General features: G+C 42.8%; 1 protein-coding gene across 1 annotated transcript in view; it reads right to left on the reverse strand.

The window, feature by feature from the left end:
- The window catches only part of GPC5 (glypican 5), a 1,065,559-nt gene that overhangs the window by 853,173 nt on the left and 188,444 nt on the right, over positions 1-23,942 (reverse strand). Inside the window, exon 3 of the mRNA XM_045010137.1 lies at positions 13,871-14,565. Coding sequence (XP_044866072.1) covers positions 13,871-14,565 — 695 coding nt within the window. The remainder of the gene's footprint in view (positions 1-13,870; positions 14,566-23,942) is intronic.

Below are 23,942 nucleotides of genomic sequence, written 5' to 3' on the forward strand. Positions count from 1 at the left end.
GGACAAAACATTTAACCCTAAGCTCATTCTTGGAAATGGCTGAACTGTTTTAGATGACCTTTCAAAAAAAAGTTAGCCAGAGGTAGACACCCAACATGGAAAATTTTCAGCCCATCTGATTGCAATTTGGCAAAGTTGTAAGCAACTGAAAACGGGGTCTTATGACGGAGAACCTTAATGGTAGGCATACCAATGTGTACCACATATAATATGATAGCGTCTGAATATAAATTCATATATGTATATAAAACGCACATGAATATTAGAAAAACAATGTACGTTTATATATACGCATACACATGTGTACACACACATGCACACACACACACATATATCTACCATTATACTCAGAGCACATAGTGGAATCTATATTACGATTTGTGTATAGCATATACATATAATAAAACACTTCCAAATTTCACCTTTCAGCATTTGTTTTTCTCCTTACTTCTTAAAAGCACAAACAGTTACTGCTAAAGAGACTCTGTTCTAACTCTGCAGAGATTGCTTTGAGTGCATGAGACAGTCATTATTTGCTGACTCACAATCATTTATTCTGAATTTGTTAGAACCACTGATGCATGAACTGCTTATCAAAGTGTGATAAACAGTTCATGAGTCACTCTGGTAAATTAATATTAATGAGCCAATTTTCAAAGGCTTCAGGACCCCATCTCTCTAAAACCAAATGAATTATTTTACGTGGAGAAACATTTATTGCCTATCTGAATTAACTATTTCTAAGCAAAAATTGCCTGGACCATTTAACCCACAGATATAAAACACATTTACAAAAGCTACACTAATTTACTAGACCATTATATCTCAAAGAGTCATAGGCCTGGTCTACACTAGGACTTTAATTCGAATTTAGCAGCGTTAATTCGAATTAACCGTGCACCCATCCACACCACGAAGCTATTTAATTCGACATAGAGGGCTCTTTAGTTCGACTTCTGTACTCCTCCCCGAAGAGGGGAGTAGCGCTAAATTCGACATGGCTATGTCGAATTAGGCTAGGTGTGGATGCAAATCGACCTTAGTAGCTCCGGGAGCTATCCCACACTGCACCACTCTGTTGACGCTCTGGATAGCAGTCCGAGCTTGGATGCTCTGACCAGCCACACAGGAAATGACCCGGGAAAATTTGAATTCCTTTTCCTGTCTGGCCAGTTCGAATCTCATTTCCTGTTTGGACATCGGGGCGAGCTCAGCAGCACTGGCAGCGATGCAGAGCTCTCCAGCAGAGGAGTCCATGCAATCTCAGAGTAGAAAGAGGGCCACAGCATGGACTGACCGGTAAGTCTTGGATCTGATCGCTGTGTGGGGCGATGAGTCTGTGCTTTCGGAGCTGCGCTCCAACAAACGGAATGCAAAGACCTACGAGAAGGTCTCCAAAGCCATGGCACTCAGAGGATACAGCCGGGATACAACGCAGTGCCGTGTGAAAGTCAAGGAGCTGAGACAAGGCTACCAGAAGACCAAAGCGGCAAATGGACGCTCTGGAGCCCAGCCCCAGACATGCCGCTTCTGCGAGGCACTGCATGCCATTCTCGGTGGGTCTGCCACCACTGCCCCACCAGTGTCCGTGGACTCTGATGATGGGATAGTGTCGACGGCCAGTTCCTCGGCGATGTTCGCGGACGGGGAAGATGAGGAAGGAGATGGGGGGGGCAGTCGACAGCGCTTACAACGCTGGTTTCCCCGACAGCCAGGATCTCTTCATCACCCTCACTGAGATTCCCTACCAACCCTCCCCAGCCGTTACCCCGGACCCTGAATCAGGGGAAGGATCAGTCTGTAAGTGCTTTAAACATGTTAACATTTATTTTTAATGGAGCAGGAATAGTTACTAGTTGAAAAGAAGGTCAATATATATGGGGACAGAACTGAAATCCTCTTGGGAGATCTCCGAGAAGCTCTCCTGGAGGTAATCGAAAAGCCTCTGCATGAGGTTCCTGGGGAGAGCTGCCTTATTGGGTGCTCCGAAGTAGCACACTTTTCCGCGCCAGGCTTTCATCTGGTACTCCGGGACCATTGCCTCAATGAGCATGGCAGCATAGGCCCCTGGTTTGTGCTCGCTTTCACACAGCATGCGCTCTCTATCTCTTTCTGTGACCCTCCTCAGGGTGATCTCGCTCGGAGACTCCTGCATTTAATTAGAGTAATTTGTTTACTATTAGTATTGGGAGTGCTTCACTGTTCCTTTGCATAACAAGAAGCGTCACTTTACAGCCACGTGGTGGAGGCTGCAGAGTGGCAGCATACAGGGATCTTTCCCAGGGAACAGACGCGAGGGGGTGGAACAGGGGCAGAGTTTATGCTTTCAGGATTGCCTGCAGCAAGAGGACAGTGGTATACATTCACTTTTAAGCAGCCAAAAGTCTTTGGCTTACCATGCCTGGCTGCTCCACGGATTCTGCTGTCCTGCCCCGCTTGTCTGATCTGCAGTGCAATCCCCCAGGCAATGAAAGCGAATACCGAAAATTCAAACTTCCCCGAGTGACTGCGCATGAGATAGGTGCTGTGCATGATCTTGTTCACAGAGACTGACTAGACTATGTTTCTTCTTTGCAAAAATGTATCTTTGTAAGGAATTCACTCCCTTTTTCCCATCACACAGCTGCAACTGTATCCCGACCTGCTCCAGCATGCCCCTCACAGAGGCTGGCGCAGATTAGGCGGCGCAAGAAAAAGACACGGGACGAGATGTTCGCAGAACTTATGGGCTGCTCCCGAGCCGAGGCGGCCCAGCAGAGCCAGTGGAGGGAGAACCTCTCTCAGCAGCAGCGCTCACACAGCGAACGGGAGGACAGATGGCGTCTGGAGGACCAGCAGGCAACTCAAACGCTGCTTGGGCTAATGAGGGAGCAAACGGACACGCTCAGGCGCCTTGTGGATGTTCTGCAGGACCGCAGGCAGGAGGACAGAGCCCCCCTGCACTGTATCTGCAACCGCCCTCCCCCGCCACAAAGTCCAATACCCCCCTCACCCAAAATAACAAGAAGGAGGTGCGCCAAGGGCCGTGAACACTGTCATTCCACCCCAGCAGAGTGCTCAAGTACCAAAAAGCTCTCATTCGCTAAATTTTGAGAAGTCCTTCCCTTTCTGGGTCACCCAAGGCCAAATCCCAGTTTCATCCACTAACTGTGTAGTTGATTATTAAAAATAGTTTGCTGTTCATTACTGTTTCCGTCATTTTTCTTTACAGAAGACTTTGTGTGAAGGGGGGGAGGGGTTTGGTAATTGCATAGGACAGTCACCATTACCAGGGTACAGACACGGGGGCAGGATCTACAGCAGGTCACACACACAGTGCAGTCACTAGGCACCCTGGTCAGTCTGGGAGGTGTTTTTCATGTTCTGTGCATAGGCAGCAGGTGCCCTGCTCCAGCTATATTTGGACCTGGGTCTCTCCCCGGCCCTGCCTGGATTGGGCCCTGGCCCCCACGGGTCTCCCCCCGCCCCGCCGCGCTGCGTCCCTGCCTGACAGTAGAGGGGCTCCCCGCAGAAATGCTGTCTGCTGTCCCAGGGTCCTATCGCCTGCCATCCACAAATGGCAAGGCAGGCTGCCCTTACCCTGCCCTTCCACCATAGCCCTGAGCCTCTCCAATGCCCCAAACCCTCAGCCCCAGCCAGAGCCCTCATCCCCCTACACCTCCTCCCCCTTCCCACACACCCCTCACCCCTTCCTACGCCCCCACCCCCAGCCCAGAGCCTGCACCCCTCACCCCTTCCTGCACACCCACCTGTAACCATCCTCCCCCCAGTCCTCCCCCGCCACAAGGCCACAGAGCCCCCGCACACAGAGTCCCGAAAAGGAGGGATGGCAGGCTCCGTTGAAACAACCAGTCCGGCACTGCAGACCGCTCTAGGAGCAGGAGCCTGTCATTCCTCGAGTGTAGAAGCAGTCTGTACATCACTGCAGACCCTACCCACCACAGTCAGCATCCCTGTTTCAACCCTTTAAGACGAATTCATTAGTAAAGAAAACGTTGTTAATTAACAATATTCCAGTAGCTTTATTTTTAAACGTGTGTTGGAAGGGGGGATACGTGGTGAATGGGGTATGTAACCGCAAAAGAAAGTCAACAGTAACTGAAACAGGGGCAGGTTCAGCTTCTCTGTAAAGAAACTGAACAGTCACAGGTTACCCTGCAACCTGAGGAATCTATCTTTCAAAGCCTCTCGGATGCGCAGCGCTTCCCGCTGGGCTCTTCTAATTGCACGGGTGTCTGGCTGAGCGTAATCAGCAGCCAGGCGATTTGCCTCAACCTCCCATCCCGCCATAAAGGTCTCCCCCTTGCTCTCACAGAGATTGTGGAGCACACAGCAAGCAGCAATAACAATGGGGATATTGGTTTCGCTGAGATCCGAGTCAGTAAGCTTCGCCATCTCCCCTTGAGACATCCGAAAGCACACTCCACCACCATTCTGCACTTGCTCAGCTGGTAGTTGAAGAGTTCCTTGTCACTGTCCAAGGCACCTGTATAGGGCTTCATGAGCCAGGGCATTAGCGGGTAGGCTGGGTCCCCGAGGATCACTGTAGGCATCTGCACATCCCCAACACTTACTTTGTGGTCCGGGAAGAAACTACCTTCCTGCAGGCGTCTAAACAGACCAGAGTTCCTGAACACACGCGCGTCATGAACCTTGCCCGGCCACCCGACGTTGATGTTGGTAAAACGTCCCCTATGGTCCACCAGTGCTTGCAGCACCATTGAAAAGTAGCCCTTTCTGTTAATATACTGGCTGGCCTGGTGGGCCGGTCCCAGGATAGGGATGTGAGTGCCATCTATAGCCCCACCGCAGTTTGGGAATCCCATCGCGGCGAAGCCATCTATGACGACCTGGACGTTTCCCAGGGCCTTTGAGAGCAGGACCTCAACGATTGCGTGGGCTACTTGCATCACAGCAAGCCCCACGGTAGATTTGCCCACGCCAAAGTGGTTTGCTACTGACCGGTAGCTGTCTGGCGTGGCAAGTTTCCAGAGGGCTATGGCCACTCGCTTCTGCACACTCAGGGCTGCTCGCATCCGGGTGTCCTTGCGCTTCAGGGCAGGGGACAGCAAGTCACACAGTTCAAGGAAAGTGCCCTTACGCATGCGGAAGTTTCGCAGCCACTGTGATTCATCCCAGACCTGCAGCACTATGCAGTCCCACCAGTCCGTGCTTGTTTCCCGGGCCCAGAATCGCCGTCCCATAGCATGAACATGACCCATTGCCACCATGATCAACACAGCGCGGCGTACCATGCTTTCTGAGAGGTCTGTGCCACTCTGTGACTTCATGTCCTCATCGCGCTGCCGGAGCCTCCTCGACCGATTTCTCAGCATCTGACTGTTGAAGAGGTGTACAATAAGGTGCGAGTAGTTGACAATGGCCATAAGTGCAGCAATGATCGCAGCGGGCTCCATGATCGCAGTGGAGTGCTGTGGCGTCCGCGCTGTCACTAACAGGAAAAGTGCGCGAACTGATTTCCCGCCGGCGGGAGTGACGGTTCAATGATGACAGTTACCCAAAAGCACCCTCGACACATTTTTTCCCCCAGCAGGCATTGGGGGCTCTACCCAGCATTCCAATGGGCAGCGGGACTGCGGGAACTGTGGGATAGCTGCCCACAGTGCACCGCTTCCTAAGTCGACGCTTGCCCCGTTAGTGTGGACTCACAAAGTCGAATTAGTGTCCTTAGTGTGGACACACAAATTCGACTTTGTAAGGTCGATTCCACAAATTTGACTTAAGTTGAATCGAACTACTCTTGTAGTGTAGACATACCCATAGTCTATTGTGTTAAAGACCAAAAAAACCCCAAACTATAACCTTGAGAGACTATTTGTGCCAGGTTATTGTTACTGATCTGCATTACAGTCGAGACCTGGTCCAAAGCCCAGTAAAGTGAATGGAAAGACTCCCACTGATTTTTAGGTTTTGGAACTGGTCCTTACACTCCAGTCACATGTGCAAGCTTTTCTTCGCAACACTGAGGGCTAGAATCTTAGGACAGGTGTACGCTTGAAAACACTGCATTGGCACAGCTGCACCACTGTAGCGCTTAAGTAAAGATATTTCTACACTGAGAGTGCTTCTTCCGTCAGCTTAATTAATCCACCTCTGCGAGAGGTGGTAGCTATGTCAACAGGAACTCTCCCGCTGACCTATCATTGTCTACACCAGGGGTTAGGTCGGTATAGGTATGTCACTCAACCCTCAAAGCGACGTAGTTATACCAATATAAGTCTGTAGTATAGACCTGGCCTTACTTTTATTTATTTATTTTACATGAAAGCTGATATTCTTGTACACTCATTTGTGTCCAAGAGCTGGGGCTTTCACAAGAATACTAAAAACAGTGAGACTTGTGATAAAAGTGTGAGAGTTGGTAATATTGCAATAAATAGTAATGACTCCTTTTTAGAGTTGTTAGGCACTATTGGGTGAATTAAAGAGTCACCAGGAAAACATGAGAAAATTTAATGGTAATTGTGTTTACCGTAAGGGGACCATGCCAACACACTGTCAGGTAATAACAGAGGAATTTTCTTAATCAGATGTCAGTTCTGACATGAGGTTCCTAATACAATGTCCTTTATACAAGTAATAAGTGCCACAGAGCCATTACAATGCGTACTTCAGAGTGCTTGGAGTTTGGAGGTAAAATCAATTCTATGCGGGGGAGGGAGTGGTTTGAGCCTGCTAGCCCCAGGGTTGTGAGTTCAATCCTTGAGGACGCCACTTAGGGATCTGAGGCAAAAATCAGTACTTGGTCCTGCTAGTGAAGGCAGGGGGCTGGACTCAATGACCCTTCAGAGTCCCTTCCAGTTCTATGAGTTATAGATACATCTCCATATATTTTTATTTATTTTATCAGTCACTGACAACAGGGACATGTCCCACCCTGAACTTCTCTCCAACTGAGACAAGTTCCACAGTGAGCTTAATTCAATTGTACTTTCCTAAATTACAGATTGTGTTAAAATAATACCTGAGAAAAAGCATATCCCTGTGCTGAGCATTCATTCCCCATAATGAAAGAAACTCAAATATTTGGATGTGCATTTCCATCTCTATTCTTGATTATATATTTGTCTTCAATGTGGGCCAGATCTCTGGAGCTTATTAGTTGAAGTAAGGACATTTTCAGTTAAGCACAGATACCTTATCCTATTCTTCACTGTGCTCAGGTACACAGATCCATTATAATGGGGTTTTCACAGCAGTGGGAAGGAGGACTTTTGGACATCCAAAATATTATTGTTGTGCTGGAGGGTATCCGTGGTTGCTCACAAGTGTGTCTTTGATCCCTTTGTCAACCACTGACTGCACTGATGCCAATGTGCATGCTTACCAATTTTCATTCAGGCTAAATGGAAGAAGCGAATCATAGAATCATAGACTTTAAGGTCAGAAGGGACCATTATGATCATCCATTTGATGTCCAAAAGTCCAGGGTTTCTCAAAAAGGGGTTGCCGCTTGTGTAGGGAAAGCCCTGGCAGGCCGAACCGGTGTGTTTACCTGCCCCATCCACAGGTCTGGCCGATCGCAGCTCCCACTGGCGGCGGATCACTGGTCCGGGCCAATGGGAGCTGCTGGAAGCAGTGCGGAGCCAGAGCAGGCAGGGAGCCTGCCTTAGCCCTGCTGCACTTCTGGCCAAGAGCCGCCTGAGGTAAGCACCGCCTAGCCGGAGCCTGCATCCAGAGCTCCCTTCCCCAGGTCGGAATCCCCTTCTGCACCCAAATTCCCTCCCAGGGCCCACACCCCAAACCCCTGCCCCAGGTCAGAACCCCCTCCTGCACTCTAACTCTTTTCCAGACCCCGCACCCCCTCCTGCACCCCAATCCCCTCGCCAGCCCTGAGGCCCCTCCTGGAGCCTGGCCCCCCCCACCCCAAACCCCCGCCCCAGGCCCTACCCCAGAGCCCACAGCCCAGCCGGAGCCCTCAACCACTCCTGCATCCTAACCCCCTGCCCCAGCCCAGTGAAAGTGAGTGAGTTTGGGGAAGAGCGAGCGATGGAGGAAGGGGGACTGGAGTGAGTGGGGGGAAGGGCCTCAGAGAAGGGGTGGGGGAGAAGCAGGGTCTTGGAACAGGGGGCGGGGCAGGGTGTTCAGTTTTGTGCAATTAGAAAGTTGGCAGCCCTAACTGGAGATGTTTGATACTTGGTTGCTGCTGCAACAGTAGCTCACCTAACTGACTCTTCATTTTTGAAAATGCAAGTCTATGATGCTTACAGCCGCTAATGGTGAAAACTGTTTTCCTATCTATGCTCATTAGGATAATGCCCTTTCTTACCTACTTCTCCCATTTACTCTAAATGTTCTTATTTTGTAACATTATCAATAGTCACAACTGCTGCAAGTTTTATGATTTATATAAACTGATTACATTTAAAACAAACTGAAAGAATGTTAAGTCTGCAAAGTCAAGAACTCAGAAACTAAAAAATGGTAGTATTAAGTTTGCCAATGAAGCCTCGATTTCCTTAAGTGTCTTCCCCAGCCTGGCATAGTTTCCTTTGATATGTTCCAGCGAAAATCTAGCCATATCATTCATTCCCACATGAAGGACAATCAGTGGATTCTTTCCCGTTCGCGTTAGGATCCTCTTCAGCCTCAGGTCCACATCCCATATCTTAGCACCCGGCAGACAGCACACCCTTCTGTTCTCTGGATCAGCTCTGGTTACAGGCCTGTCTATTCTTCTCAGTAAGGAGTCCCCAGTCACGTAGACCTGCCTTTTCCTTGTGACAGTGCGATTCTCCAGTCTATCCCCTGTTCCCTCTGGCTGCAAGTCCTCTCGATTCCTATTCACCCTTGCAATCCTCTGCAACCCATCCCGTGTCCTTCTGGGGCTCATGTTTGGTGTCATCTCCATTGACTCTTCCCCTCTCCTTATAGGGCTAGCTGCTCTTCTCTTCTTCCTTGCCCTCTCACCTTTGGCGAGCACCTGCTGTGCCCTTTCTTCACTTTCCAACTCTGCAAACCTGTTCCTGAGCTCTATTGCTTCTTCACTAGCCCATCTTTTCCTCTGCCTGGTTCTCTTAGTCACATGCTTCCACCGTCCACTTTCCTCACCCAGCCGTCTCCCCTCAGAATTCTCTGGTCCTGCTTCCATCTGCAAGTCTGAGCTTTTCCCTTCGGCCTCATCATGTCTTTGCTCCATCATCTGCTCGAACCCCCTTCTAAACTCAACCAGAGTTTCCACCTGCATCTCCAATCCTCGGATCTTTTCTTCCATCAGCTCCATCAATTGGCACTTCATGCAGACAAAACTCTTTTCAGGTACTCCCTCCAGGATCATGTACATGCCGCAGCTTCCACATCCCGTCATCTTCACTGTGTCTTCCACTGCTTGGGTCACTACAACGGCTGCCTCTGTCTCTGTCATAGGCTTTCCACCTAAATCCTGTAAATCTGGGAAACACAAACCAACCCAAAACACCACCACTCACAGCAAAACAAACCCCCAACAAGCACCAAGACACGGCTAGAACACTGCACACTCACTTCAGTAGCTTGTGTGTTCCTCTGCCTGCCTCTTAGTCTTCCCCCAAACTCCCACTCAAACTCCCCTGTTTACAGCTCTGTTTGCTGGCTCCTGTGCTGCTGCAGCTGTCTATGCCGCTGCCCGACTGGCTGGCTACCTTTATAGGACCCCTAGTCAGAGAAGCCCCACCCCCTAATCAGGGCTCAGTGTGTCTCCCAGCACCCTGCCCCTACCAGCCTCCACACATACAAATACAAATAGCTACAAATACCTTCTCCTCCAACAGAATTCCCACTCAAACTCCCCTGTTTACAGCTCTGTTTGCTGGCTCCTGTGCCGCTGCAGCTCCTTAATGGAATAAGATAACTGATACAACAGAATCCACTGCCCACGGCATTGGATCAGATTGGAAAGCCTGAGCAAGAACTAACTCAGAGAGAATAAGAGGAGTTCCCTGGGACTGAATGAAAATGAAGAGTCTAGGGCATTGATTGGTGGAGCTGTGTGTGTCTGTATGTGTCAGAAGTAGAAAGCAAACAGAAAAGCCAACAGAAAGCCAGATAAGCAATGTGAGTGTGGCCCCAGAAGGAAGCCAATAAAGAGTTTCATTTACACAAAGGACTGACTGGAAAGACATTCTTGAAAATTGAGAGCAAGGAAACTGACTCCTGTTGTTTGTTCCTACTGTGTTCAGGGAAACAGGACTTTGTGTATAACAGGGGTTGGCAACCTCTGGCACGCGGCTCACCAGGGTAAGCACCCTGGCGGGCCAGGCCAGTTTGTTTACTTACCGCATCAGCAGGTTAGGCCGATCGCGGATCCCATTGGCCGTGGTTTGCCATCCCAGGCCAATGCGGGAGGCGGGAAGCCGCGGCCAGCACATCCCTCAGCCCGCAGCGCTTCCTGCTGCCCCCATTAGCCTGGGACAGCGAACCGCGGCCAGTGGGAGCCACGGTCCACTGAACCTGCCGATGTGGCAGATAAACAAACTGGCCCGGTCCACCAGGGTGCTTACCCTGGCGAGCCGCGTGCCAGAGGTTGCCGACCCCTGTGTATAACAAACTGGATGGCACCAAAGAAATACCTGACTCAATTAATTTCTTCTCCTTAAGAAAACAACTTATCAATAACTATTGGCTAACAGCTCAAGTCAACAGACAATATTATGCAGTATATATCGTCCTTCGTGTGGGCACTTTGGAGTGGAAAAGACTTCTGCTAATAAAAAAGGCACTGGCTAAAGACTGGATAACTAATACGTAGAATTTGGTGAATGTATATTTTGATGACCAGGTGGCCACCTATCACATCTTAATGCATTACTTCTCTGCCCTGAGACTGTCAGTGCTCCTAAGGACTGCCATTGCTCCTAAGGACTGGAGTTTGATGTTTAATAGAATGAAGAGTACGCCTTTAATTTATTTTGGGAGTAAATGCTATGACAGTTTTGAGGACTATTTGTCTGACTTAATCAGTAAAATGAAAATGAAATTTTCATCTGACAGGAGACAGTAGCTATAAGGAAGTCTGCTTTAATGGATAGGAAAAATAATGACACCTCCTGCAGTGGTTCAATCTGGGTAATGTTGTAAGGAGCAGAATGAGATTTCAAGGTTGTGTTCTATGAACTTGTCTGACTACAGTAAAGGCTGTTGCTCTAAGAAAACAGTTCATGCTGGAATTTATTTAAAACTTCCTTTTATTTCATATATAATATTGATTATTTTGCTTGAACTCTTGTGCATACACATACACAAGAAGACGAGGAACTTAAGGCTGTGTTTAACTTGTTTAACATGGTAGTTATTCTGCTGGCTGGTGCAAAGTTCATGGAATATTTGTTCACTTCTTAAGGTCTATGCGAAGGGTGATCACTTCATCTAAGTATCCATTTTTAATAAGTCTGGTGATGGATGGAAAACTGACTTTTTGTAATTGCAGACCTACTCTGAGAGACAGACACACCAAAAGGTTCAATGGTAGGTTAGAGCAGAGACTCTTCAGTCAAAATGGCATCAGTATTGCTGTCACTCTCACCTTCCTATCTTTGGTATGGTCCTGGGAGCAGTGGAAAAGGTGAACAGCCACCAAATTAATTGAGGTAAGTGAGGATATGTCTTGGTAATGTTAATGATTGCAGTTGGAAGGAGTGGGAGAGCTATCATCCACAAGGAAAATAGAGGAATTGTCTTTGTGATAGTAAAATGAGAGTCTGAAGATAAATCTCTTTGAGGAATCTATTCAGATAGAGCTCTGCTCTGTCTGTTCCCAAGTTTCTGAGGCTAGAAATAGGATGGGGAACAGACTGCATGGCTAAGATCTGAAGTAGGTGATGGATGATTTCATTTATGTCCTATCATTTCCATGGGCTGTTTGCGATTAGGAATGGGACAAAGTTGTTCCCACAGCTCAGTAGAGAACCCCCTCTTGACGATGTCTAGTGACTGATTTTGACCAAAGCTGTTGAGAGCCATTTGTTTCCAAGATGAAGGAGCCTGACACCAGTCAGGAGTCTAACTTCAGAGAGAGCTGGATGGGAATCATGAAGATAGCTCTAGGGTAACTGTGGGCAGCCACTAACCTCATCTCAGAAATCTACACATGTTCTAGCTACCACTTTCAAAGTAATATTTCCTCCAGTTGTACTTCAGGGACTAATTCAACTGGCCATATTATCTGTGTTCCTTCTATACTGCCGGGTAGGGGCCAGGTTTGTAAGTCAGCTCTTCCAAGGACTCTGAATAGCCTCAACTTCCCATAAAGTTTCCCTTTGTAGTACTAACATACCTACAGTGGCATCTGGGAATGACAGCCCAGTAGTTAGGGCACAGCAATCTGCAGTCAATGACAACAGACCACTATTTCCCCCTCTTTAGATGTGTCAGCCCATTATTTCCCCCTCTATTCCATGGAAGTAAGCAGGAGAACCAGGCACTAGTCTATTAGATAAGGGTTGTTGTGGGCAGAGGCCAGTTCAGCAGCAGGTAAACCAAGTGAGAAGGAGTTTGTGATAGTCCTAGCATTATTACGGGCACCTGAGGTGATACCACACCATACCACAGTCACATCCAACCAAAAATTGATCTGCACATCCTCTAAAAAACAAAACAAAACAAAAAAAACACTTTCTATTCTAGGTTCTTATGCTACTCACATCACCATGGTAGTTGAGCAGAGTATGATGGAAGCACCCATGAAAGTTATAGGTGAAAGTGTACTTACACAACATACTATGGAATAAGTATAACAGAGTAAGAGTTAACATTTGTTGGCATAGATATGCCTCATATATTTGCAGCTACGTTAGCTTTAACTAATGCCCTGGTATTTAAAAAAACAAAAAAAACAAACAACAAAAAAAACCTCTTCACTTTTCATGAGTTCACAGCTAAGTTAGCTTCTCATGCAAGTTACTCTTCCCCTGAAACGTCCTCAAGGAAGAATGTGCTACTCGTTGCAAATGAAATGTACACTCTATTGATGCTAACAAAAATATTCAAATAAATCTACCTACAGCCATAGGTGTTGAAGACAAACCATTGGCATCTAAAGGGAAGGGATGTTTATTACTTGTCATCTTTATAGTTAGATATATATTAGAGATCAGATCTTATATTTCTAGTTCATGAAAATAAGGGGCTTCGATCATGGTATAAAGTCCATGAGATTTCCAAACCTGTTACAATGAATGTGATAGAGTAATAAACATCTTCACCGGTCTGGCAATTCATTTAATATTATGAACCAAATCTGGCAGTCATTTGCCTAACCCCTAGCATTTTTTACAAAAGCAGAAAGTCTCTGGTATTAGCTTTCACCATGCAACTTAGTTTTTGCTTATTAGTATTTTAAAACACCAAACTTAATTCAGCACTCACTCTTATTCAACAGTTGTAGAATTCTCAGTAAAGGCCATTCAGTGAATGCACTGAAAAGTATAACGCCTAAATGGACAAAATGACAAAAAGCAAAAAGTAAAATAGAGTTTTCTACTGATTCTCACACAATTGATTACAAAAAATCAGGCTGTGGTTTCATGAGTGTGAAACATTTTTCATCATCACTTCTGGTAAACATTACAAGTTCATTCCGCAACTGGAAAACTAGCTTTTCACCCTGAAAAAAAAAATCTGCAAATGCTAAAAAATGGTGACTCCTCATTCTGTTATAGTTGTGAATACAGTATTTGAGAAAATAGCAAGTCATGTGAATAACTAAAGAAAAAACTGACAATTTTGTACAACTGTTTTGCTGTATGAAGCCCTTTTTGGACACAAACATTGTGTTAATTTGTATAACAATGATCAAAACATCCAACAATTTTCTAAGTTATTTTCCATGTGCTGTGTTTCCAATAAGCATGGAAGAAAATAGGTAGGTGCTTACCTGTTCAGTTACTTTTGGTCCATTGATACTAGCATGTGTCAGAGCATCATTAACAAGTGAGTGAAAGTTCAGAAGTACGTGCTCAATGTCATATGTCCCATGCATTGTACTGGACAACTCTTCCAATGACTGAATATATCTCCGCCAGTGAAGGTCAATTTCTGCCATGTTAGCCAAGCAGCCTCTAATTACATTCAGGCAGTACCCCATACATGGCTTACTTAAAGTCATTCCTTGGCAGTGGGGGCAATATTGCATTCGTAGTAAGGCTCTGCTACAGTCTTTAGAGAACTGCAAATGATCTGTTGTATTGATCACTTCAATCCCTAAATTGAGGGCCTGCAAAAAAGTACGACTGGATAACAATGATCTCCCCATTTGCCCCATGACTACTTTTGGAACATTACCAAAAGGACTGATATCTCTTTGTGACATTCGAATGCATTCTGAATATTCCAGTGAAATGTCAGTCAGACCAGGATTAATCAGATGGTTATAGACTAGTGGGAATAGGGTGTCAAAAAATCTGTTCACCAGTTCTTCTGTACTAATGTCTATGCCAAATACAAAGAGTCCCACATCTGTAAAAAACTCTTGAACGGCCGTAGCAGCCTCGACAGCCATGTTTCTGTATGTGTTGCAGAAAAGTATGCTTGTGTAATTCTCAGCCTGTCTGATAAGCATTTCAAAGGTTTCTGTAATAAAAAAAAGAGGTGAATATTTTAGAGTAAAATAGGATTACACATTTCAGCAAAAACTTAAGAATCTAACAAGGATTATATTACTTTAATTTGTGTTTCACTTATATGACAGATATCTTTGCATTGCAACAATTAATGGCTAGAATTTAAGAAGATACATTCTAAATGACATATAAACCCTCTTTCTTAGTGTGTTGACAGTACCTAGCACATTGTGGATCCTACTAAAATATACAATAATAAACACCAACTTTTCTGATATAATGTATTTTATAAACAAATGCAAAGGGAAAATGAATGGTAACTAACTTGCAGAATAAATCAGACACCAGCAGTAGCTGTCTTGATACATTAGATCACCCACTCCATTAATTCAATAGACCTTTCACAATTTGTAATGTAAGTGAAATATTATCACTCATTCCACTTCGAATAATGAAATAAAGTCTCTACCCTTTAGAATGGGGTGTTAAAGATGGCAATGAACACTTGAAACAGCTCTTCTGTTTTATTCATTAATATGTAACTTTTACAGAGCAAACGAATGTGGCTTCTTTTTGAAAGAGAGCAGTTGCAGCACATACAATCTGAAGCATACTTTTAAACTGTGCTGATAAATCCAACAATAGCAATGGTCAATGAGAATTGAGAGCACTCGGAACTTTGCAGAATCTGGCTCAATGCTAGCAAAAAGATGATTGCTATGGGAACAAATGCTAATGTTGTGCATGTTATGCCTTACTGATGTATAAGCACCCCGGATAAAATGAGATAAAATACCCACACAGAATCTAATTCTGAAAGTAGGTAAGAAGATTATGTAGGTTAAAATATTTTCCTGTGAATGGGAAGTCAAACCCTTTCTGAGGTTCAGTGGGTTCACAAAAGGAGGGTTAATGCTCCCACCACCTTTCAAAACACTTGAACCTATGTGAGGAGCCTTGGACTAGGAGTTTGCCAGGTGAAAAGTCCATGGGCTGTGACTGGAAAAGAGAGCAGTGTGTTTAAGCAGTTAGATTATGTCGGGGACTCGAACCCCAACAGCGAAGTTCGTTGTCTGACCGCAGTGAGACAGGCAACACCAGCAAGGTCCGATCAAAAGTTCTTTATTTTTATTACGTCATAAATTATTCACTTCACACAACCCATATCCCACCCCCCTTTGGTTAGTAACAAACCCTAATAACAGCACATCTGTCTTTAGCCCCAGCAACTTTCTTATCAGCATAGTTGCCAAGCACCAGACACTGGAAGACAGGAGTTAACGCAGCTGGTAACTTGAGGAATGCACCTCCCTTTCGTATCTCACTTTTTCCCAGGGCTTTATGAAACATGCTGACTTCAGTCAGATTGACATAACTGGTTTTTGTGCTACATCTTTATTCAGGCCTAACAATTATAAGAGTTGTTTCTTGGTGATTGGGCAGTGATGCCATAAGATTTCTGCAAGAAAATAGCATGTGTACAGTTTGTAACCACCTCTGTTCAATGGAACAGAAGTCATATATATTTTGTAAATAAGCAAATTACACTAAATACCCTAACTCTGCATCACTGATTTCTACTTTGTTAGCACAGAGTTAAAGTTGCACAGACATGTACCTTAACTCTCTTTCCTGATTTTCAAAGTTTCAAGTTTTACTGAACATGATGTTTGGAAGGACACAAGATACCACTGGGCAATATTAACTCCTTGTTAATGAGAAGGTTTGGGAGGGGGGGGTTGTTGGTCAGTGAATGTAGCTTGTGATAAATTTGAAACAGTAAAACATGCCCTCATACCCACAAAACTCAGTTGGTGAATTCTCCCTTTATGAGCTCTTTGTGGTGTCACTCAATCATTTGCAACTTGTTCAGAGTACAGTGGCATAATTGCTCACTGTCTTGAGCTGCTCTGCAAGATTTGCACTGACTGCCTAGAAACTGGCAGATTAACTTTAAAAACTGACACACTTGCTTTTAAAAGCCCTTTACAGTTGACTTTCCAAACTCTGGGGCCTACTACTCATGCCTTTTAATGATGGATTTCTGTACTCACACAGTACCCAGTGCTTAGAATTTTGCCACTATATCTGACATTGACAGGGAATCAAGGTTTTTACTGCACTGGGACCTATAACATGTAATTTCCTTCCCCCAAAATCCACCTCCATTTTATCCCATTTTAAAAAACATCTTAAAGTTTTAATTTCTCCCCAAAGGTGTTTAGAATAGCCACTCTTGACCTTTTATTTATCACATTCCTGTTCAATCACTGTCTTCACATTTCTAAAATTTGACCCACTCATTTGTTTTTAACTATTTGTATCTTAAAAGGGTGATAGTTTAGCATGTTTTATTGTATTGTATTTGTATTTATTCTGCAGTACAGCACCCTCACCATTTTGAGAAAAGGGTGGTATATAAGTAAAGTTATTACATAGTCATCACTAATGGCACAATACATAATATGTGAAACTGACGGCTCCAAGCCATCACACCGAATAACTGGCCCTATGGGAGATTTCAAGCTGTCAACTACCCAGGGCCTATCTTTCTCTGTACCTAATATTATGTATCCCAACCAATGACAATCTGCCCTTCCCCCCACCACCACCCCTGCATACCAGAGCTCTCTACACTAGGAAAGTAGCATTTTACTGAAGACAGTGGTCTGCCTTAGGGCCAAGTGAACAAGTATTGACTATGCTTTAATTGCTTGAACAGTGAGGGAAAAAATCTATTAGTACCATAGAAGAAACCATTCTTAAAATCAGAACACTTGATATTGGAGTTTTTTTCTTATTTGCTTTTTCAAAATACAGTCTATATTTCTCTAATTGCAATAAAATATCACATCCATGTCTCTGCCTAACAAATAACCTTGGGAATTGAAGAAAGGATGCTTCCCTCTACTGGAATGAGGGAGCAATCTCACTGCCAATCTCTGGTGTCAATTTATAGAATGGAAAGAGATATCAGGCTCTCCTAGTTCATATTCTTAGCCAATCGAATGAAATATGCTTGCATATACAGCAGTATATATAATCACACAAGGCCATCTAGCCCAGGGACACAACATACCTCCATAATAGTTTCAACAATATCTGACCCTTTAGAACAGGAAGTCTCCATTATATGAATAACCTATAGGGTAAAATGATAAGCCTCTTTGATCTATGTGTGTCAAGGCTGAATCTCCACTCTGTCACTCCGAGTGCAGTGGGGCCCACAAGGATTTTAAAAATTAATACTTGCCACCCCAAGCTTGTATTAAACTCCCAAAGTTACAGTTTTTCTCTGACCTTGGCTTGGAAAACGCTGCCACCACCCAAATGCAAAAACCTCCTTTGAACCCAGGAAGGAGCACTTGGGAATTCCTCCCTGTGGGGTACCCTCAAGCCCTTTCAGCCTCCCCTCTGGGGAAGAACTGAGAAAGAAAACAAAGGAAATTAGCTGTGACTACCAGCTAATCAAACAACATGCACAAACCTCTTAGGACACCAAAATCCAATCCTGTTCTTAAAAAAGGTAAATTTTATTAGAAAGAAAAAGAAAGAGAATACATCGGGAACATAGGCTTTTGCTAGATTTTAAAAGAGCAATTCCAAAAATCAAGCACCCAAAATAGCTTTTTTGGGAATTCAGCTTAAAGATCACAAGCAAACAAAAGTATCTGGGGTTAGCACAGAGGAGTCCACAGGCCAATAAGAAATAAAAGAAATAACCTTAATCACGTCTTTTTAGACATTCCCTAATTTTACTTACATATCTGAGGCTCCAGGTAAGTAGGATCAAGGTATGAATTGATAATCTATAATCATACCTGGCTTAAAGCTGGTTACAGTATTAAGGCCTGTGTCCCTGCATCCCAGAGAGCAACAGACAAAGGGAAAGTTTCTTTCCCAATTTTAAAAAAGTTCTATCTTTCCATTGGCTCTTTTGGTCAGGTGCCATTTTTTTTTCTTTACCTGGGGGACTTTTTAACACTTTACAGATAAAGCAAGTAAAGAACAGCTACCAGGAGGGATTTTACAGCTAACTGGCTGGGTGGGTGTCCATCAAAGGGAGCTACTCCCCTTTGATTTACCACAACGTGTTCGGGGACATAACCTTTAATGTTTTAAATAAGGAGATTGGTTTCTTATTGCTGTTTCTACCACGATCCTTTCATATAATGTATCATTTTTGCATTAGTGGACATGAACAGTTACGAGTTCTAAAACAAACTATTCAGTCCCATCTTGCTTTGTGATTTGCAGGTAAGGAGAATGAAAACTTGGTTCTTTCAAAAACAAATACCATTGGTGTGTTGTGGTCTACCCCCCACCCTCCAGATCTGCATAAAAAACTCAGTTCAGGAAATACAAATGAGGGGTTTACAAACCCATGGGAACCTTGGCTAAAATGTACAGAAGTGAAAGAACATTAGTAGACAACCCATTTTACCTACTGAGGAACTAACTAAATGTTAACATCTGAAATGACTGGGTTTTTATTCAATAAGAAAGCTAGAATCTTGCTACTAAATATTCCATGTAGCCACAAAAGAAAAGTCTTAGGGCAGGTCCATACTCACCGCGCGGGTCGACGCGGTGAGTTCGACTTCTCCGAGTTCGAACTATCGCGTCTAATCAAGATGCGATAGTTCGAACTCCCTGCGCGCTCCGGTCGACTCCGGAACTCCACCACCGCAAACGGCGGTGGCGGAGTCGACCTTGGAGCCGCGGAGTTCGACCCCGCCGCGTCTGGACGGGTAAGTAAGTCGAACTAGGGTACTTCGAGTTCAGCTACGCTATTCGCGTAGCTGAACTTGCGTACCCTAGTTCGACCCCCCCCCTTAGTGTAGACCAGGCCTTAGAAAGGAACTTGATTTGTCCCACATATTTCAATGTAGCCCGGCAAATCCTTATTTATAGTTTTCTTTTATCATATTTATTTTTTAAACTGGCTCTCTCTAAAAATAAAGACAGGTTTCAGAGTAGCAGCCGCGTTAGTCTGTATCCGCAAAAAGAACAGCTTCAGAAACAGACTCCAACGAGCAACTGCTGAACTTGAAATAATATGCAAACTAGATACCATCATTTATGCTTGAATAGAGCCTGGGAATGGCTGAGCATTACACACATTGAATCTATTTCCCCACCTTAAGTATCCTCACACCTTGTCATTATCACGACAAAAGATTTTTTTCTCCTGACGATAATTGCTCATCTTATTAGGTAGGGGAACTCCCACCTTTTCATGTTCTCTGTATGTGCATATATATCTCCTTACTATATGTCCCATTCTATGCATCCGATGAAGTGGGCTGTAGCCCACGAAAGCTTATGCTCAAATAAATCTGTTAGTCTCTAAGGTGCCACAAGTACTCCTGTTCTTTTTGCCTAAAAATAAAGAAAAGGAAAATATGCAGATCAAATCAATAGTTGTAAAACCACCCACATTAAAAACTATAAGAATCAGATCTTGCCAAATTATGTCTGACAGTTATTGTGAGGAGTATTTTGAATTTAGTCAGTGACTCACCACCATAAAAACCCAAGAAATAATAGAGTAATCAGCCTAAATTGGACCTGAAGCCCAAGATTGTCTGCAGCACATCTGAGAATTAATTATTTATGTATAGAAATAAAGGGGACTGGAACCTGGTCCAAAGTCCATTAAAGTCAATGGAATTTTTTTTTAACTTCAGTTGGCTTTGGATCAAGTCCTTAATAAAAAGAAGACGATTACAGAGAAGATGTATTAATACATTCCATATGAACTGATCATTATTGTACAAGCCACCTTCCTTTTCCCATTAAAAATGTGTCAAGTTTCCCTTAATTTAAGGTTTGATTATAGTACAGGTCTAGTATTTCTGGTCAACTTAATCTCTCTGATCATTCTCCAGAAGACTGAGGAAAGATGTGTTAATTCTACCTTTTTTCTTTAACCCTCCCATAAAAACTAGACAGATTGCCTACTTCAGACAGAGGAAATTTCATCCGCTGCCTTTTCTATTCAGTTTTATATGTGAATAATACCCATCTTTCTCTCTAAAAATGCATTCAACTACACTAAGATATGTTATCTACACTCACTGAACTATGATCTTTAAATTTAAAGTGCATAACAGACACACTAATGAGGGGAGGGGGGAATCAAGCTGATTCCTATTTCAGGCTGTTTAAATAAAACAAACCATAAGATATACTGAAGTCTTCTGAGAAGGTGGCTATTTTCAAAAGTTCAGATTCTCAGTCTTTTACAGGAACCTTACCAATACTTTAGATAAAATTCATATCAGTAGGTAATGTTAGTAAAATGATGATGTAATAGTAACCTCTTTAGAATGACATAGAACAGGGATTTTATGACCCATTTCAAAATTTTCATTATTATTCTTTCATAGATAAAAACCATAAAATACATAATCTAAAATGGCTATGACAATTCAAGGCTGCAGTACTCTATTGCTAAAAGCAGAAACATTAGATAAAAGAATAAATCATGCTGTACATGGATAATCAATAGATTTTTTACAATGTAGTTCTAAACAATAAACTTTCAAGACTGAATTACATTTCTAGTGCCCCTGCAATCCACAAGTGAATGAATGCACAAACCTGCATGACTTATTGACCATTTGCCCTTTTCTAAGCAGCATGTGATAATACCTGACACATGAAGAATGGAGAAGTAGAAGACCTACATTTACCTGTGATACCAGTACCTGTGAACATTTCACAATAACAATCTGTGTCGTTCATGACACTTTCAGAGGCAAGATGACAATTAAGTCAATTTATTCCTGATCAATACTGTGAGTATATCAGATCTATAGTAATGGGGTTCTGCATATTATAATACTCTGCATTCTGATTTACATCTAACTTCAGAAATTATTCACCCACATAAAATAATTGGTGAGTATATAGTCCATATAAATCCAAATGTACATAAAAAACATCACTAATATAACAAAGATGAGCATGAAAAGCTGCCTTTTTACAGTTATTAAATGTATTTTTTCAAAAGAACTTACTTTGTGATTTTCACATTTATACCTACCATAACAAGATCAACTTTAATACAAAGATTTTATTAGCTGTTTAAACTGTTGGAAAGCATATCAATTTCTCATTTTATATCTGTGCCAGGAAGCAACAGAAAATAGAAGACTAGACAAAACATATAATACAAACAGGACAAAATTAAGTAATTCAGTAAATTGTTTTATTGTTTATTATGGGTGGATTCTAATAATTTTGAATTGATTGTTCATGTTAACACATGAAGATAAGTTATGTTCTTGTTAATATCTGCATATGTAGCACATGTGATTAGTATATACCATTAAAAATGGTTTATCATTTTACAATTATTTGTTTTACAGTAAGTGTAACCTCTCATTTATTCTTTTTAATTTGTTTATCCCAGAGAGCTACTTACAATTGCAAGAATTACAAAGAAACTATAATAGCATGTTTCTTCTTTCTCCCTAAAGAAGTAATCAAACCATAGCTTTAAAAACAAATGTCTTTATTGATTTTAAAACTAGATACAAAACTAAATATGAGAACTACAAGCTATTGACAAGCAACAAAAAACAAATACTTACAAAAACAGTGTCCTGGACTGCTACATCACTTCACCACCTCTCATTTGCACTTCTTTTTAAGATAATGTAAGAAATAATCCCTCCAGTTTTACCATTAATAGTACAAATGATATGCTCATATGAAGCAATTTCTGCCTTGTCTATATATAAAACAAACTTTTACAAATAGGGCATGAGATCATCCTGGCTCCTCTTCCTGGGCCCAATCCAACTTTCATGAAATATTCACATTGATTACACTGGAAGTTGCATTTGGCCCTAAATGGGCACTGAAAGTCTTTAAATATTTGGACCTCTAATCCCCATCCCAACAGGTTGTGTTTTCCAATTGTACATCTTGGGGTGGGAGTTGAGGACAGATTTTTGGAGCAAATTTCTTATCCTTATGTTTAATAGAACGGCACATTAAAATGATGACTACATTTCTCAAAATTCTTGCATCTTTTTCAAAGCTTACCCATTCTTTTGCTTAATAGAGTTTAATCCACTGCCCTTGTTATTAAATAAAGTGATCTATGCTCTAAATATTGAGACTTTACACTGGAAAAAATAATATTACACAAAGGTGCCCTGATAGATTCCAGTTTCATTATTACTAATGGGCCAGTCAGTTACATTGTATTGCAATTTGGCACCAGTCCAACATCTAATTTTGTACACAGCAAATGAATAAGCACTCAGCCAATCTCCAATATACCGGTATAACTAATGCAAGTTACAGCCACAAAGACTGGGTTAAAGCTCTCCCAGAAACCATTAAGAACACTCTGAGCCTTTGACAAAAGAATTTACAGTGTATACAAAAAATCAGAATTAACCCATTAGACCTAACCCAAATACCACACCTTAAAGAAGAGCATTAAAAAATAAACTAAATTCTAATATCTAAATAGTGCTGTGGATGTTTTCAGATTTGAAACCTCAAACTGATCATATGGAACAGCCTGAGTCTAGTAGTGCTTCACTAGAGACATTTGCTGCTGAGTACTCTAATGTGTTTTACTTCTGCTTATGGACAGTCCAAATAATGTTGGGTGTCAAGCTGTCATCTAGAGATATGGTCCAATCATGCATGCCTGGCATACACATAACTCCTACTGGTCAAAGGGAATTTTGAGTACACAAATCTCAGCTCAAGTTTGCAGCTTAGGAAAACAAAAGCCTGTAATAAATGCCAGATCTGTCCAAAATAATGCATTTAGAATTTTTAAAATACATGTTACAGGAAAATTACTCTTGGAAAAAACCTAAACTGCATAAATATTCCCAGCCACGAAGTAGTATGAGGTGCCATATCTAGTGTGTGAGCCTCATATCATTTATCAAAGCAGCAAAGATGAGTTGGAAGAATATTATTCCCAAGACACATAAATGATCATAACTAATTAACTCACTCAGGCATTGCCTCTGAACGTTAGATGAGACAGGGATCTAAAGGATAAGTGCCAGCAGAAAATCCGTGGGATTCACTAAAATTAATCTCCATTAACATACACTTCAAATTGATCCAGTTCAACACTATTGATTCAGCAGATACCACAACATTTCTGTGGAGTGAAATCTACTAGGAGGAACTAACAGATTTACCCAAATGACACATATTTGGTCCTTCTTTATCTGGAATTGCTGTTGGTAACTTCTCCTGCTTTGATGTTTTTATTTGCCAATTTATCAAAAATTAATTGAACACGCAATTTACTTACCAAAATTGAGCAACTGGAGAAAAACTGAAAACTTTGAAACTGAAAACTTAGCTCAATATTATTTACACAAAGATCTACATTAC

The sequence above is a fragment of the Mauremys mutica genome, chromosome 1 (genome assembly GCF_020497125.1).
Source record: "Mauremys mutica isolate MM-2020 ecotype Southern chromosome 1, ASM2049712v1, whole genome shotgun sequence".
NCBI classification, from domain to species: domain Eukaryota; kingdom Metazoa; phylum Chordata; order Testudines; family Geoemydidae; genus Mauremys; species Mauremys mutica.